At 36.1% G+C, this 19,693-nt stretch overlaps 1 protein-coding gene across 4 annotated transcripts in view; it reads right to left on the bottom strand.

The window, feature by feature from the left end:
- The window catches only part of FGF14 (fibroblast growth factor 14), a gene marked incomplete at its 5' end in the record, with an annotated part of 379,569 nt that overhangs the window by 66,362 nt on the left and 293,514 nt on the right, over nucleotides 1-19,693 (bottom strand). For all 4 annotated transcript variants that reach the window (XM_079319913.1, XM_079319914.1, XM_079319912.1 and 1 more), the window contains one exon: nucleotides 13,400-13,503. In XM_079319913.1, the coding sequence (XP_079176039.1) occupies nucleotides 13,400-13,503 (104 nt within the window). The remainder of the gene's footprint in view (nucleotides 1-13,399; nucleotides 13,504-19,693) is intronic.

Raw genomic sequence — 19,693 nt, 5'->3', positions numbered from 1 at the left:
CACTCGTGGAAGCCACAGAGTTCCCTCCCCACTGAGGCTACCCAAGAGCATGAAAACTACTGAAGTGTGTGAGAAATTCGTGGCATATTCCTTTATTAGGAATGCTATTCTTAATACATAATAATAAATATTACTTTATTATAAGATTATAATTTTAATAACCTGCCTTACAAAAGCCTGCCTTCCCATCAATATTTCAATACCAATGTTTAGAATGGAATGTGACAGAGAAAAATATGCTAATGGAAATATTTGCTTATTTTTTATTGTTGTTTTACCTAGTCATACTATAGAATAAATAAATGAATCTATTTATTTGATCGTCTTTTTACAGTTGAAAGTAGATATTTACTTTGGAATAAAAGAACAGTATGCCACCTTAATAAGGACTTATCCAGCAGAGCTGGCTTTCCAGGTCACTCCAATCACAGAACATATCAAGTTGACATTAACAGAAAGATACTACTAACAATCTTAAGCATAGCTAGAGAACCCCCTGCTGTCTACCAGTGACAGGAACTGAGTTGAAAACCTTTAGTAAAAGCATCAGGCCATGAAATGCCAAATAAAATTCCTTCTTCCATTGAGAGACAAAGGAAAAACAATATAGCACTACTTTAACAAATAGGACTTGACAAAAAAGAGAGAAAATAGATGCAGGCATTTTCCAACATTTCTTGTTTTGACAAAGCAAAGAAAGTGAAGAAAAGGAGGTTGTTTCAACTTCTCAGGAAAAAAAAAAAAAAAAAAAAGATAGGAACAAACCTATTTGCAGAACTTCTGAAGTCCACCTCTTTCACAAAAATATGACTTAGTCTAATTATAAATATGTGCACTAAAAATGCCCCTTTATGCATATAAACAATAAGAGTCTTTTAAAATGAACTTGTATTTATAAAGTTCTTTTCTTTTGATTATCTAGAACTTCTACTAAAAATTATGGGAAGATTTCAGCATTGTCTCCATTCTTAAAAATCTTGAAAATTTGTTTAAGTCATTCTTTCTGATTTCTGCACTTTTGGATTATTTACTTTATTAATGATGAATTCAGAGCATCTCTTTCAAAGTACTTTCAACTTTTATTTAATACCTTGAATGCCTAGAGTGTTACAATTCCTTTACATCATTCCTTTATTCAGCAATATCTATGTTAACAGGTAACTCATGGAGGAATTTTTTTACTTTTCAGTTAAACAACTAATCAACATTTTCTTTACATTTCCATGAATAATGTTTTATTGTTCAAATCTATTCATGAATCTTCTACCACTGTAGGCTCACACAAAAAATGTCTATGGAACTCATGAGGATAACAAGCTTATAGTAAGATTTTTAGGACCAGGACTGCAGAACTCTATGCTATATTTCTGACTTTGATGTATCTACAAGAAAATAAATGACTCTTTACAACTAATAAAATCTGCCAGAATAAAAGGTCATTTAGTGTGACCTTTGTTCCCATGTTCCTGCACTTCCTATTAGGGTAACTCCAACAGTTTCAAGTGAGGCTATTGTTATAATGGCTATTTTCTGACAATATTCTCTAGTGAGACTGTTTTCATATGATTGGCAGAATTTGAAGTGAACCTAATATAATCTACCTATGGATCATCTAATCTTAATCCTTTTGTCTGTCTTCTCAGTGTCACACTTGCACATTCAAAGCTGTGAGACAGACAAAGTAGTTTAGATACTACCTCACTGTTCTTTATGTTTTACCTATGGAGCAGTCACTTTCCCATGATAATTCCTGAAAATCAAAAATCAGTTGACCTATCTTCTACTCTAATCATATCTATTGAAGAAAAGTGACTTTCACAGTTCTGAGCACCAGACAGGATGCTGACACTTGTCAAAGATGCAGTGAAATTTCTGTAAGTATTAAGGGAAATACCAATTTTATCTTTTATTCTGTTTTCAAATGCTATTCTTCAGCCACCTTCGATGGTCAGATGAATGCTAAATGGGTGATAGAATAGCCTCAGATGATGCTTCCTGAAGTTGTCACTTCCAATGCCTGAAAGGCTGATTCCTTCATCTCCTTTGCTGCTGGTGCCAATAGATATTTGAAAATGAAGAGACAAGGGCATACTCCTGATCTTCAAATGTCAAGAAGAAAATAGTCAACTCGGTCATCCTCATGAACAATTAGATGTTGAAACAGAATATTAAATGCTGCATCTTCCTATGTTACCTCAACGCTTAAAAGAAGTTATTCAGAGAAAAAAGGGGGAGGGAAAGAATCAAGTATGAGGTTGAAAGCAGGCTGAAATTAAAAATGCATGTCTACTAACAGCATTTGGGTACTGAATAAAATTAAGGTATTCTCCCTGATATATTCTGTGCAAGAAGCTGAATGACAATGCTTACACTTTAAAAAATCCTTCCAGTATCTGCTGAAGTATAGATCAACTTCAGATTCCACTGAAACAAATGGAAAAATTGCTACCAAATCTAAAAGTTATTCTATGCCATTGTAAAAACAAAAGTATCTGTACAGAGATTGTGCTTTCAGATAGTCTTGTATTAATTATACTTTGCTCTTTTGTCTGACTAAGATAGTCTCTCATTATCATAGTTACAGGTATTTTGTACTTCCCTTGGCAGGGGACACACAAACCCATTTTAGGGTAAAGAAAAATATACAAGCCAGAATTTTGGTATGTAGTTAATCCCAAGCAGGTCTACTTTTTATTTAAAATTGTATAAGAAATTTTTCTTTTTTTTTTTTTTTATTTTTTTTTTTTTAATAAAGCCATACTCATCCGGTAATACAAAACACTGAGGGGAGAAATAGTAGCAATCCTTGGCATATAGATTAAAAAAAACCTTATACCTCTACATATTCCTAACATCACCTAAGCTACTTTTAAGAGTGATCTTTTCATAATATTATTCTTTTTGCTGATGATCTGGGCTGTGCTAAGTTTTGGCCTGTAGCCCGAACAGCAATGTGAAAGAGTACAACTGCTTAGGGGACATCAGTCACAACATGGAAGTCACATGCTGGCCAAGAGGGACATGAAAAAGAGAACACATTATGCTTTTGAAATGTTGGCTATATTTTGTTTTGTGCCTGTGGTAGAAAGCCTTGTCTCTTTTTAAAATTCACCAGCCATTAGGCAATTCTGCAGTAAGTAAACAATTCCATGGTGAATTAGGCAATCACATCTATCTTGTGGAAAACTTTGGGTCTTTAGCTCTGTACATCTGTGGAGACACAAAAGTATTTCATTTTCATATTGAAATATTGTTTTCAGTTTTGCAGACACAATCACACTAAGATTAAGTAATACCATAGAAATGTCTGGTAATGCTAAAAAATCATATCAGTCAAATAAGCCAAAGCCTTCCATAACATGACATGCTATTGGAAAAAGAAAGCCATGGGTACACAGAGAAATTAAGTCTTCAGGTTTTTGTTCCACTTACTCAAAGTACAAGCTTTTCAAACAAATCCTGTCTGAAGACCAGGTGTTCATGGTTTTCCAGGTAGTGGCATCATCATGTCACTTTCTATTACAAAATGCTTAGCGACAAATATATCAGGAGAACAGAATGTAGAGATGAGTCACATCTGAATTCAAACACAATGGGATGACTTGTCTACTCACCCCTACTCCAATGTTTTTGCTGCAGTAAAATTCAGGTTTGACTGCTGATTTTTCTACAGATCTATGATTCCTTGTGAGACACCCTCGGGAGAGAGAAAGTATGTCCCCAAGGCTGTATTTGTAGTCTGCTAAAAAACAAGACTCCTTGTCAAATCAACAGGAATCAGTCAAGAGAGCTTCTCATCTGACAGTGAATAGAATATGCTGAATAAACACTGCACAACAAATTCACCAGTTTAACCCTTCCAAGAGGGATTTCTGAAAATCCTGTTATGCCAACCCTGATACCTATGAGACCAGCAATTGTAATTAGCACCAGAACTGGGCCAACACTCAGTACTCCTAAAAATTTTGGAGCCCTTCAATATTCAGGCAGTATTTAAGAAATTTTAAATTGGGATTTTTAATTACACTAAACTGTGGGCAGAAAAGGCCCCACCACTACTAGGAGCTATTCCGATGCTACAACTAGTGACTGATCAAGTAACAAGACAAAAGAACCTCATATTTTCCTTTGGGATGTCTGCTTCCACCTAAAACTACCTCTGACTGACTGGTGTCCCAAATGAGGGAAAGAGGAGGAGGCAGAAAAGAGAGTCACACCCTATTCAACTCCTGGCCCTGTATGGGAATGAAAATCCATGATATTGTCTAAATGAGCAAATGAGCACATATAATCATGCCCTATCCATGGGAATACACCAAGGAACACTGTTAGGGAAAGCTGCCAGCAGGTAAAGTGGAGGATTGAGGAAGCTGACAAACCAAGAGAGAAATCAAGACTTGATGTTAGCTAGCTATGTACAAATTGCTGGACTGGACACTTGTTTCCCCAGCCTGTTTTGTATAGACATAAAAATCAGTGTTAATACACTTACATTGCAAATGAACTCTAATCAACAAATAGTTAGCTACAAATTTACCTTAAGGGAAACAAAATGTGGTCTTTAGTTTTCCTTTCAGAGGTTTAGCTCCCTGGGAATGACAAGGCTTCAGGGATAATCCCAGCCTTTTCTGTGGACATACTCACCCACAGACTGTCACAGGTCTGCAAAGCTGCACACAAGATCTTGTCCCTGGTCACAGGAAACCCCATGGGGAAAGGAGGTGGAAGCAGCCCTGTCCCCTGCAGCATGCACAGCAAGAGGGGACTGTGAACACCCCCGGGCAGCTCCCAGATTAACAGGCTCTGCCAACATGTGAGAGGCCAAGGTAGGTCATCAACCAGGACATGCAGAATCAGCACTTCTATGGGCCTACCCAGATGGTCAAGTTTCCATACAGGATCCAGCCTATGGCTAAAGCTGCCTTAGAAACAGAAATATCCCAATTTTTTCCACAGGGAGACTTGGCATATAGGAAGATTACAGGGCATATAAATTTACCATTGACCATCATTCATTAATCCTAGCCAAACACATGTCTATTCAAATGAAGAAAAATAATATTCTACAAGAAGAAAATAAATGTGCAACATAGCAAGGTAAAATAAAACCCCTAAAAATCAACCTGTTACAGAACTGCAACAGATATTGTATATAAATCAGTCATTTACCTATATAACACTAATACCAAATGCATCTGTAGCTTTTATCTATATTGGATATTTACAGAACTGCAATTTTTCTACAAAGCTCTGTTGTGTAGAGTGGAACACTATAATAACATTATATCATCCTTCTTTTGAATTCTAATCATAAGGACCATATATGATACAAAATTATGTTGTAAAGATATGATGATAATTTAATACACACATATTGAGGCCACACCATCTTATTATAGGTTATGAGGAGTACTTTTGAAAGTTCCCTGAAATTACAGGACAGTTGCATAATTTTCTTTAATTACCTAGGTAAATATAATTCTCATCTTTTGCCTTGATATTATCAGATATAAACTGAATATTCTTATAAAGATTTTAAAATTTTTAGCTTTTTTTTTTTTTTTAAACACAAAATACACATTAGACCATTTCATTTCTGCAAGGTAATGTGATTTTTTTTTCACATAATGAAAGCAAATTTTTTTCCTGGCCAAAGTCATTCTTCAGGCAAACAGAAACATTATTTTGAAAATAGACTATATACCTGAAAGTTCTTAGTTAATTTGTGTTCATCTATCTTTATATCTAGACATATATCTTTTGGAAACAGCCCTGATTAACAGAAGATGCATTAACTATACAGTTACAAAAGTGACAGACAGCACCACACGTGTCTAAGTGTTCTACTTCAGAGAGTTGGGGTTTTTTTCTTACCTATACCTCTTGATGATACAATGGGAAGTCTCTTCTACACTGTAAGAAGTGGATTACAATTTAGCATAGAATCCTCCAAAATTGTCTTTAATATTTTCAATATTCATCAACCATTAATGGAAAGAAGTAGTAGGAGATTGTTTTGGAAACATGTTATTGATAATTGTCTAAAATTTGAGAGATTCCAAGTCCTTGGTCGCCTCTTTCCTTACTTGGATGAAATTAATGAGTAAGAATAAACAGTAATGAATGGAAAATTAGAAATTTCAAACATTATCCTTTTTGCTTGGGAAGTGACAGTTAGAAGGGAAGCAAACAAACAGAAGGCAAGAGTGGTATATAACAGAGAGCGAGATGAATTCAACATTTCAGATTGCATACAACCCCAAATTTCTAAGTGCAATAAAGCACAGAATAAAGAAACATCCAGAATAGTGTAGTTGTATTTATGCAACAAAACAAACATTGGCCAAAAATACAGGGATGTTACCATGAGAGACAGAATTGCCAGAAGCAGAAATTTGACAGACTTGATTAAGCTGCTGGTCCATCAAGCCTGTGCTCAGCCTTTAGCTGTGACCATTGCACAACAGTTCAGAGACAAACCTTCAGAGCAACTCACATTATGATGCTGTATTTTGAGGAAAGCATTCCTTTGTGGCATCATCCCACTCCCTGAAGCATGACACTAGATTACCTCATTTTAGCATACCTACCTACAGCTACTATACCTTGTCATATAGTTACTGGAAAAAAAAAAAAATTCCAGCTGCAGACTCTGTGATTGGCCATGCTTTGCCAAGTTTGGAAGAGCAACTTTTAATCTTGGGGCACTTATATACATTCCAGGGAGAGACAACACATGTAGTAAGATTTTTTTTTGTACAGGAATATGAGAAATATACATGAGAAAGGAAAATCAATAATTGAAGCAAACATTAGGCTGTTTATAAGAGATAAAAATTCAACTAGGTCCTAATATTGTAGACATTAATGAAAACAAACAGGACATACATATTTGGTTTAAGTGGTAAGAAACAGTGCTGCAAATTTTGAGTCAAGTTCTGTAATTACCTCCAGTACAGCATTCAAGTTCCTGGAGGAAACTATGGGCATAGATTAAGAAGCCACACTGAAATCCTGTATCCTTATATATTCAAAGTAGCATTTTTCATTAAACATATGGTTTATGAACAGGAGTTCAAATGGCAGCCATTTGTGGGTGTGAAAATCTCAGAAAGGTAGTAATCAATGTAAGCATGAGACTTGAACAATAGTGGTATTATCCTAAACATTTCTACAATGATGATATCATTACAGAGTTTTCTACAACACTGTTCTGCTCCACTGTGCTATTTATCCACTTTCTTACATCCCTTCTTATCACTGTCTCCTCATGTCAGCTTCATTCCATTCATCTCCTCACTTCTCTCCTGCCTTATCAAACTCTCATGTGTCTCTGCATGCCTCCATTTTTTACCTTATCTTATGCATGAATGCATCAACTTTAGCACATTCAATCAAAACTGTACTGAAAACCTAACCCACTGAAAAAAAGTCATGGACTTAGTATGTATTTTGTACCCCTTTTCTACCACTTGCTGTAGCAGGGACATCTGACACTCTTCTGTGCAATACAGCAGGGTGATGTTATCAGTTGTTCCTTAAGTCCTACCACAGAATAAATAAATTCATTAGAAATTTTCTCTATTTATTTTTGGAAGGCAACCTGAGAGACAAATTATCTACCTCCAAAAACAGATATAAATAAGCATAAACCATGCAGATGTTTTCCTCCTCCCTGTCAGTGTATTTCAACTGCTGGAACATGCTGAACTTGTTTACCTTTTGAGAGCTGCAGCTCAGTTTACAGAGGAACACAGCCCTGAAACATGCTGTATCCCTCTAAAACAAATAAATTTTTAATATGAAGCAAATGTAGGTAATTTTCTAACTGATCCCAAACTGAATAAAAAACAGGAAATGCATATGTAAGGAAGTACTTCAGTGGTAAGCCCTTGAAATAAGGGACTTTGCACAAGGTCCATGCCTTAAAGATATCACAGAATCAGTTTTCAAAAGTCCTTACCAGAAGCTGTGATTTTCAAATTAAAAATGCTCATTTTCCTCTCTCCAAAGTGAGCCAGAATACTTCCAAGATACAGATAATGACAAGAGAAATAAGGTCTTATCCTTTTCTTAGTAAAGCCTGTGCTGGAAGATAAATGTGTGGGAGCAGGTTGAGACCCTAAAGCACAAATCTGACATAAGAAGGAAAATAATGTTTTCCACTGATGACAATATTATAAGTTACTCCACTCTGATGTGCTTACATTTACAAAACCACAGATACCTCAAGAGCAGCAAGATTTACCCTTTTCAGACATTCAGCATACTGTTGACCACTAGAGATAAATGCTTTTAAATCACAGAGCAAGCTCCATTTGTTACCTTTTCTCCAAACAAATGTATTCCCAACTTTTTCTACAATACTTTGTAAGGTGGAGAATGATCTTTGCCACAACATAGGTCAACTACTGCTGTAACAATGTTGACCTAATGTCAACATTAACCCATTTTTTATTATTCTTGTAAAAAAATTAAAATTTGAAAACACATTTCCTCTTTGTTTTTGTCTAGTTTAAACTCCCTTCTGCTCTGTTTTATGCACCTTTGAACCTTCAAAGTACTGCACATGCTAAGCTTTGCTATTCCAAAGTACAAAGTGAGGCTCTATGAGAAGTTACACAAAATTTATTTTTCATTTGACTTTGATTTGAATATTAGAAATACAGACTACTTCAGTTCTCACTCTTTTCCAGGCTTCACTGAAGGTGCTCCTATGTTCTTCCTTGAGGCTGAATTTTGTTCTCAGAGAGGTCAATTATGTGGGCTTAAAGAAGTGGCAGAAATAATGGCATTGGGAAGCTGCTGAAATGTCAGGAGAAATCCTCAAAGGCTTTTTTTTAGGTGAGAGTTGCTGAAGTGATAGAACAAATACATTGCTCAGCAACAGATATTGATGTTCTCTCTCTTTCATGAAGGCTGTGACACAGACTGATGTCTTACTGCAACAAAAACACTGCCCCAGCCAACACCCTCAACACTGTGTACTGTGGCAGATCAAAAACACAAACCCCCACCTCACAAGGAGATTAATCTGTTGAGTAGAGTGACATTCCTAATTCTTAAATACTTTACAAAAAGTTGGTAAAACCTCCAAGAAACGCAGCCATGTCTCTCCAGTACTTTCTGCATCCTTCCAGTGAGGCTCCCACTACCCCATACCCAGAAGAGGATTTCTGGAGCCACAGTGCACAGTGGTGGAAGAAGGAACCAGGAGGTCAGACCGGGCCCTATAGGCTCAGGCATCTTTTAAAGCACCAGCCTTGCTAGGAAACCATGCAGTGAATTCCTATGACTTTGATATCTGCTGCTGGGCAATATCACAGATACACCCTTTCATTTCTGGTTTAGTCCACATCTCTGGTCTCAGAAAATTGGCAGAAGAAATGGTGAAAGAAGAAACACAAAGATGAAAACACAAGCAGGTTAAGATGTTCTAGACAGGATTTTTCCTTGTCTGCACTTTGGATTTTCCCTTTTCTCTTACTCTGCTACCCATTAAATACAGGCAGTACCATGTCAAACTGATCCTATGATGAAAAGAAGGAATCAGAAGCCCTTCCAAACACTCCCAGATATATCAAATAATTCTGGAGAAAAAATTCATTGATGTAAACCCAAAAGACTCATATCCTCATCACAGGAAAATAGGAATGACAAAATGGACTAACATATTGTAATTTTTACCTCTGAATTCATCCTAAGATAGCAGGAAATCCTAGAAGCGAACCAAAACCTGCCTGGAAGTTGAACTAATGAACCACTTGCAAAGGGAGTTGATCAAAATTAACATCAAACCCAACAAAAGCTTCAGCCAAGAACTGCACTGCCATCTTCCTGCTGCAGGCAATACCTGTTCCCCATGGAGAATCCCTGTGCTCCCTTTTTCAGTGCATGGAACCAGTTTCACTCCTGTTTATTTTGACAATACAAAACCTGGAAATGAAACTTCATCTTGCTCACCCTTTCAGAAGGAAGAAAGGAATAAGGCATAATTTTTGACTTTAACATATGGACATAACTATTATTTCAAAATTATTGCAAGTAACTGAGATAGGTCTTCATGAAAAAATCCAGATTCTCCAACTAGCTTTCACAGTTACTTAGTCATACATATTAAATGATTAACTTTATCAATATTATATAAAATATAAAATTCTATTTAATATAAAATATTAAATTTCTACTCACTTTTATAATTCTCATTGCTCACTAACCTACATGTAGAACTGGGAAGCTGTCAGTAGGTAAATATATCCTATTTATGACTAGATACATATTGATATACAGATATAAGCACAAATATACACACACTGAGAAATGAAATTGGACACAACAATCCAAAACTTCAAAATAGGTGACCTTTATGGACAGCCTTTAAGTGAGCTAACCTTAAAAGAACAAGAAAAGACACAACATGAAAAGGCTCTTTTTCTCATATTTTATATTATAGAAAATAATTAATTATGGTATTACAATAATTACTTTAAATGCATAGAAAAAAAACAGGTTATGATTTTGGAAAAAAAAAAATTGGAAAATTTCTCTCAGAAATTTTGAAAAACCTTATCAAACTCCAAACATTCTTCTTTTCCTTTACTAGACAAAACTTTGTTAGTGTATTTTAGAGACCCCGGCTCAATCAAATCTCAATGGACAGAATACAAATCTCAGGTGTTGCAGCAGGCAAAATAGGTATGAAAAGCCCTTGAGGCTGATATTCCTACACAATTTGCTTTTGCCTCCTGTTTCTGTTCCAATAAATACTGACATAATATTCTTCTATGAAGTTTCTGCACATTTTTTTAGTTCTAATTCTGAGAAATAGTTGAAAAAATCTTAAGTATGGCAGAATAAAGGGGAAAAAAAGAGCAACTCTCAAACTGATGCAAACAACCATTAAAAAACGATTTTAAAAAAGGCAAGAAACAATTGAAATTTTCAATTGATCATTTGTATGCAAAATTAGTCTGTCACTGTACCTTCATTTTCTTCTTAAAGAACACACAGCAGCTTCACACAATACCTTTCCTGTCAGTGCTGTTGCTTAATTAGTCAATGCAATGTGAACCTTATGATAAAATAATTGAGTTGGGGCCTTCAATCTCTGAAGAGAGGCATCAGCATGTAGGGTATTCTCACAAGATATAGGCTTCATATACTGTGAATATGAATGTGATGGGAAGAAGGGACACTGAGCAATTGTGTGGAGAAGGATTATACAGAACTTCAGTCTCAACTTAGACTAAAAGTGCTACTTAGTACACAGGGCACAACTCCCTTTTTTAACTCTTCATAAGAAATTAGTAATAAATATAAATGTATGTGCATTTTAACTATCATTCCCATTATCAGCAGTCTTTTCCAGTGATGGCAGTTGGCATACATGACTTGGACAACTTTCTTCTCCCATTCTCCCCTAAATAGCCTAGGAAAAAACATGTGACCTGTAATACAGAGTTTCTGCATTTAGGTGCAACAGATACACAGGTGTGAAAGAGACTCCAAAAGTCCACCAAGACAGTAACAGAAAGTGATTGGTTAAAAACATTTTCCTACAAATGATGGCATACAATTCTGCATACACTATTTCTTCATCTTGATCCTCAGGAGAAGACAGACTTCTCTTTGATGCTTTGTCATTTTATACTCAAATGCATTAGTCTTTAAGGTGAAAGCAGGCAATTGCTGAGACAAAAATGTAAAACCAGTGCTGTCAATACATTAACATGAAGCAAACAAACCTCTTTTACAGCACTGATGTTTTGAAACCACTGCCTTTAAATTTTTGCTCAAATGTTATTTTTTTTCTACTTGACAAAAGTTTAAGTTGAAAATCTTTTCGCAGACATGAAGTCTTCCACTGTGTTTTCTAATGTGTCAAACTCTGCACAAGGAAGAGTAAACATTACATTATAAAAACACTCATTTCCTTGCCTCACTTAATTTAACTCTTTTCCAAAATAATATATAAAAATAGTGCCCACCACAATTTGTAAGTGTGGTCCACCTGCAAAATTAACCATCAGGAAACAGCACATCTGAAATTTGAGTTTCTTTCTAGAGGACTGAGAACTCACTCCAGAAACAGTGCTGGGCAAGAATGTACTCTTCACTGTGCCAACACACCAAAAAAAATGATGTTCATGCCATGACCAGAAATTAACTCCCCCCACAATGCAATGGAACTGGAAATTCAGTAATTCATTTTCTCTAGTAGCTTTAGGTTTTAATTCAAGTTTCTTTCCTTCTGATAGCAAATATTACATGTTTTCCTGTAATAGAATTTTTATTTTGAACAGATGTAAAAAAATTTAGATGATACTGCCAGAGTCTCCAGCACGTATTTTATGAGGAGGAATTTTCTCTTTGTCTTGACATTGGCATTCAAGATTAGTTCCATTTTTTCTTCCTAATTAGCTTTTGCAAGACAATTGTATGTTTGAAACAAACAGAATACTTTCCTTCAGGCCATCAGAAACTTAATCTTTCCAATTTCCTTTCAACTGACATTCAAAAACAGAGCAGTATATTGTAACTCAGTTGGGAATTAAGAACTATGTGACGTGAAAAAATGGAAAAAGCACTATGTAAATAAATTTAACATAGATGTCAATAAAAATATAGTAATTAAAAATCCTTTAAGCCACCTTATTAATACCTGACAGAACTGCCTGTTCCCATTAAAGTTTGTTTGCCTTTCAAAGGAAGTTAAGACCCTAAATTTATACAAAACCGAGGAATTTTATATTCACAACACACTGAGTGATTAGCATCAAACCATTTGAAATATCATAAACAATCTGAGGTCTTTCCAGTCACTTTATCCAGCAGTCGTCTTTGTAACTCAGAAGACTTTTTAAAACTTCAATTATTCTACAAAGGTAATAGATCCTCACAGATTTGTTTATTTTCCTTATATCTGATATAATAAAAACAGTAACACATGTGTACAGTTACAAGATTAGGATGGTAAACCAAAAGTTTGTTAATGACCTTTTAAATGGAATTTGCACTCATAAGTCTTTTAAAAAAAAAATAAAGGTTGGAGTGGTTATTGGGGTCTGATCAACAAGTCACTAAGAAAATAATTGCGGGTCTTTATTTTAAATTTTTGAAGAATTGAATTGAAAATTATAATATTTGTGGAATATGGCATTCTACCACTACAGACTGCCAGGAAAAGAGCTCTATGATATGGTTTTTTAGGATTCTTAACATTCAGACTTTCATGTGCAGTACACAGTAATTTCTACTGTGTCCCATTATAGATAATGCCACACATATGCATGGTGTGTGCAAGTACAGACATTACAGAACTTTTTAAAAGTGGACACATCTCATTCCTGTGTAGATTCCAGTTTCAGCTGTGCCTTCCAGAGTTCAGCAAGGTACTTACTGATGTGTAGAGGAAACCTTCTCCATTGAGGGCTATATACAATCCAGTCTTTACACCCTGGATAGCGACAACTCGAAGCCCCACCGGTATAAGGTTGAATAAAGCTGTGAAGAAAAAACATGACCAGATATGATGCTTGTAGTACAATAGTCTAATAAACATCATTAGCAAAGAAGAAAGAAAAATAGTTCCTGTATATATTTTTTATGCTTTTAAAATTAGACTCACTCAGAAAATCTTGCTTCTTTGATTCTGGCAAGTAGCTCTTTATTTTCTTGGGCATTTTTATGTTTTATGATTAAGAGGTGCCCTCATTAAAGACTGATGTAAAGGGATCTGTGATTTAATTTATTTTTTCTTTTGTGAATGATACATTTGATATAAGCAGTAAGACACTGGTGTCAGGTAATAACAGAAGTTCATCATACTTTATAAAAGCACTGAAATATGTGCTTAACTCTAAATGTGCATAAATATTATTTAACTGAATACAGAACTTAGGGTAACAATTAGAAAATTATTAGAAAACCACCTAGTAACAAATATCCTAGAAATACTATATACCTCTGTAGTAATCCAAACAACCACAAATTTGACTACTGTCTGAAAAAAGACCAGTGCGAAGAGTGGGAGTTTACCAGCCTCAGCACAGAAAAACACAAGTAGTGTATAAGTAGGTGGCATGAACCAATTCTCCTAAAACTTATGCCAGCACACACCTATATTACATTTATTGACTCATGCTAGAAAATTAAATGCAAAGCACACATCAGTCTTGTAATAAAAGACCTGGATGAGACAGAGTCCATGCTAAATGTTTTTCCACTGTGCATAAGCCAGGGACTCCCAAGCCCTTGGATGAAAACCACAAGCACAACCTATGTGTTCAACACACGCAACGGGAACGATGTTTCTACCAAGTCAGGTCTCAGGAACACAGCAACACCTACAGGGAGTTCCTCAAAATTTAAGGAGGACATCCAAAAGTGTGAGCAAAAAGTGTACTGTATGAGGCTATCTGTAATCAGAATGCCTGAGCTGAAATCCAAATTACAAGAAAAAGGATAATGTAATTGCAGTGAATAAATTCATTTCTCAAGGTGGGAAAATTCCTGTTGGGTCGGAGGACAAAAATCCACAGTTTGTTTATGATGAATATGATCAAGTCTCTACAACTGAGAAAAAAACACAGGTAGACTACTAGAAATATAGGCATGTATAAAAAAAGAGACACCTTTCCTATGGCATTTCATGCAGAAAAGGAATATGTAACATCACATAACTTTAGGAATACACAAAGCCAATTTACTGCTACAAATTGTAGCAGAGATCTTCCTAGACCGGTGGAAAGAAAAAATTATATTCAAAAGGGCTCTAGAAGAACTGAAAAAAGTTTGGCAGGTTTGCAGAAAAAATATAAGAAAGAGATTACAAGAATTAGCACAAATAAATGGCATTTTAATTTCTTTCATTTCAAAAATTCTCCATTATGTTAGGGTATTACAGTGCTGTTTACAAAAAAAAAAAAAAAAAAAAAAAAAATTTGTACAGATAAGGTTCCCTCTCTAATAAATGTAAGAGAGTGAAATATGGTGCTCACAGAAAAGATATCCTAAGAGTATACAGGCTAAACACTGCATGGCTTGAGGGCTTTCAGTTCAATGTAATTTGGAAGTCAAAACTAGGTATTAAGTCATTCTCCCCAAATGAAACAACGTCAAAAACAGCAAAATCACTGCTGTGAGTTGTGTAGGGGGAGTCTGTCACAGCAAAACTAAGTATCAGATGGCAATTGAGTTTGGATTTTTTCCTAAAAGAAAAGAAGTTGCAGGAGCAAATCTGCATATGAATGCCATGCTAAAGGGACTGAAGAAACAATTGAGGGGACATCAGGAAGGAAAAACAAACAATACCTATATAAAGAAAAGAGATGAACACAAAGGACAAATCAGCCATGACAACTAAGTCAGCTAATAAAAAATAACTCCTAGTTGTAGTGGTTCAGTCAAAAATTCTGAAATTTAATGTCAATAAAAATAAAGCACCAAAACTAGAAAAAAAAAAAAATCCAACCACCATTAAAAAAGAATTGCAGGCCTGTAAGACAGCAGTGTTATGTGCAGCCTATAAAATTAGTGAAGTGCCTTACAGTTACTGGTGAATTTAGAAAGCACTGTGGAGGGCATGTAATGCATCTTTTACTGCTACCAATTTTTCATTGGAGATTTTCACAGCTCCTGTAATTAGTCTAAACCCTTTAAAATTTTAGAGTGTGACCTGAAATGCTGCAATTCTGCACATTCAGTGTATTCAATTAGTTTCACAGAATCCTTCAGACTTGACTGAAACTAGGGAGGCCAGACTACATTCAGCTATTGATTGACAAATGCTCAGCAATGTCTTTCATACTGGGGTCAAGAAAACATGCACCAATAAGGAACAGCATGTGGTCATAATGTGCTTTGAAGCAGGCCAAAAGAAATTTTATTTCCTCCAGAACCTGACTGGGCAGCACTCTTCACTGGGCAAGACTTTTTTGTTCAATTACACATTTCAAGCATTCCTAGGATTCACCTGTGCCACACCTCACTCCAGTAAAAGCCTACTCTGAGAAAAGCACAAAGCCTTCTAGTGTCTGCTGGCATTCCAGTTCTGCACAGCCTATCATTTTCCTTTGTGAGGGGGTTGCTAAAAAGAGCCATGTCCCCTGCTTCCTTCCCTCTTTAAGAAAATGATCTGAAACCAAAACCTGGGGAGTGGGATCCCTGAAAATCTCTCTGTGCCTAAAGCCAGTTCAGTGGGTGCCCAGCTGAGCTGAGAGGGGGCACCCTCCAACACCCAGGAAATACAGCAATGCCTGGTGCTCAGTGTTCCCATGCTGCAACCTGAAGTGGAAAGACTGGCAATTCCAAATGTAGATGTGGGAGCATCAGGGAACACAAAGGAACTGATGGGAAAAAGGTGCAAGTAAAACCCTTCCTCCTTGTCAGTGGTAAGGCTGTGAACACTCCCTTAGCTTTGCTTTGTATTCTACCTAAGACACAGCTACAAAGCATTTGGGTTCTCCTCTTCTCCTAAGCCTGCAAGCCTACTCCCACCACAAAAAAGACCAGAAAATGGGGGTGGGGACAGTCAGCAGGAACTACTGGCATGAAAAATGGTTCTATGTTTAGGTTTCATGGAGGAGACTTGCAGGAACTCCAAATGGAGTTGGATTCTAATCCTCAAAAAGTTTCAGCAAAAGTTTGAGTCCACCTTATTTATAAACAATTACTCCTTTCTTAAGCAAAACACAAAACTGCCGTAAATATTTTTCCTTCTTTTGTGCTATACCAAGATAGTTCATTAACTTGAAATCTGAAATGCCTGAAATCAGAAATTTCCATATACTTATGAAAGTCCATTTAGGTACTACTGAATTGTAGCTCCAAGAAAGCTGCTACCACAGATCACTGTTTTTCTCAAGGATCTTACTATAGACCAACTGCTGAAGAGTTATGAACTTGCAGCCTCCTCTTCATGCACTCCTGACAGTCAACAAAACTTTCCAGAGCAGCAAATCTCCAATCAGATCAAGGCAGCTATTTCCTCAATTTATTTTCACCTGCAGGCCCACAGGCAAAAACAACAACTCCATCAAAACACCTTTTAGATTGGCAATGACTGCAAGGAGTTTGGTATTTAGAGGTTTGTCAATCCATTTCTTATGGAACAAACCCATTCTACCTGCCTGATCTGACAGAAGACGTAAGTAAAACTTTTTTTTTTTAACTATGACTGAACATTGACCTGTCAGACTAAGATTATCCCAGTGGGAGAAACAGGCTTACCTAACTCCCAGAGGTGGTGTAAATAGATGAGCAAATGCCTGTATAAATCTTTGATGACAAACTTCTGTAAAAACCAGTGCAAGCATCAGGCTGCAGATATTTCAGTTCAGTAATCCAAAATTAAGGTTCATTAATCCAAATTTAACAGCACTGCAGGTGGTTTTCCCCTAATCTTTATGAGCTTTATTTCTAGCTAATTATCTCCTTTACCTTACAAGGCTGCTGTAAAGGTTATTTTATAAGTATCCTCAAACTAAAATATGATAGTTGTAAGTATTTTATAAAGACAAATTTTATACTTCCACATTCAATTTGGAAGATATAAATAGAACCTTAAAGGATGCATTAAAAGATGAAAAAAAGGGAATGTTAAATGGCTGCAGGATTTCTTGAAGAGTAATTCTACCAGGTACCAAGCACCTAAGGAGGTAAAGCATGTTCCAGCATAATGAAATATGTGCACAGCACAGCCAAATCAAAGTCTCTTGGATAATGTTCACTTTTTCATTTATCAGTTTATGAAATAAGACTACCAAATTCCCTTTTAATTAGGGAATATTATAAACATGTTCTAAACACAACTGTAATGTCATAAGGGGTACAAATTGCAACATTTGAGTGTTCAACCAGCTCTGCCACTTATAAAGGAAAATATAATCTATTTTGCATTTTTTTCAGTGGTTGTTGGTTGAGATACACTCTAGGTGAATTAAAACAAGCTATAGAATGGAAAGATTCAGAGCTTCAACCTCAGAAACTAAAAAGTTAGAATTGTCTGTTTCTCAAATTAATTAATCTCCTACTAAACCTACCCTTCACCCATGAGACAAAACTTTGAAGATAGATCAAAGCCCAAAAATTAGCTGGTTTAGGTGTGGAGGATGGGAGGAGAATGAATATAATGCTTGTTACTGCAAGCACATATCTCTATGATTTCTGTGTAGTATCTTGTTTTTCCTAATTAATAATGATGAGGCCAGTGAAGCAAGCTGCATTCACACCTGTAAAATCCAGGAAAACTAGAGTGTGACAGCTACACTGAGCAAGACCTAATTAACCAAAGCTACAGCTTTAACCACAGTCACTCCTGCCTCTACTACAAGCAAGACAAAAGCAAACCAGAAACTGAAGGGCATTAGAGAAATTAATTGTAAAAAACAAACAAAAACAAACAACAAAAAAAAAACAGCTAAACAAGGTATCACTGAGAGTGGGGCAAAAAATAAAAAATACAGACTGTATACACAAGATTATTTGGCTAACAGCCTTGACTTGGTGAAGTGATTTAAGGAAACTCAGCACCATTAGCCAATAGGTGCATTAATTGCCATTGCTTCACGAAACATCACTGCGTTGGAAAAGTTATAAAAAGAAATTACAACAATCAACTGGAATGTGTTGGTCTGTTTAGGCTGGGTTCTAATATGGCCATCAACATGAGCAGACAAAAGTATTTCAGGGACGCAGTTCATTATTCAGGGATGCAATTACACATCATGCCTTCCTTTTTCAAGTGCAAGTGTTTGCACACAGTAATACACTAAAAATCTCGTCATCTCTCTCTGCAGTCTCTAGCCTTTACTCAAACTGGGGAAATGAGCAGCTGACTAAAACCACTGGTAAAATTGATTTTAACTTCAGATAGCAGCAAATCTTAATCCTAGTTTGGGCTACCCTCTATAACATGGTGACTTCAAAAGTGTGCAAATGTATGTTTACTGACATACATATAAAATGAGTACAGAATGATATAGGGACTTGAGGGAATTTTAACTTCAAGTACTTCTCTAACTGCTTGACACAGAATACATGGCAACAGCACAAAAAGTAGCAGCATGACTAAGCACAGAAAAGAAACTGCATCTTTTTTTGCTCCCTCTGGCTGCTCTGACACCCAGTTACTCAGCAGGTTCCCTACAGGGACAATGAACAGTGCAGAAGACAGGTGGGAGGCTGGCAGAGGTGCACACCCTTTGGCAGTCTGTATTTACTTTTTTTTATGAAGCACACTCTGAATGGAAGTCATCCTCACTATCCAGGTAAGTATTCTATCTGTCCTACAGACAGCTGATACGAGTCCATCCCTTCACTGGGCACATGAAGTGGGCAGCCTGCAAGCACCATGGTCAGAAGCAGGATTTTCTCCCTTGGGCAGCTGCCAAAAGTTATTCACTTGTAAGCCTCAGAAATTATCTTGTTAAGGAGCTCACAAAATATATCAAACATGAAATCCTGTCCATGACAAAATTGTTTTAAAGTGAAAGCGAGAAGGAAAAACAACATATGCTGCAATAAACAAAAGCAATAGGAAAAAAAGAGGTCAACAGGAAATGAAAGGCAACAGAATGGAAAGGGGAAAAAAACTAAGACTGGCAGCACAAAAGAAACAAAAACATATTTGTACAATAATGAATATACCAAATAGGTAAATCTTTTCAGCTCTTAATATAGTGTTGATACATAT

This window comes from Erithacus rubecula (genome assembly GCF_903797595.1).
Source record: "Erithacus rubecula genome assembly, chromosome: 1".
In the NCBI taxonomy this organism is placed as follows: domain Eukaryota; kingdom Metazoa; phylum Chordata; class Aves; order Passeriformes; family Muscicapidae; genus Erithacus; species Erithacus rubecula.
Note: the sequence above shows the minus strand (reverse complement) of the source record. Positions and strands in the feature narration are given on the sequence as shown.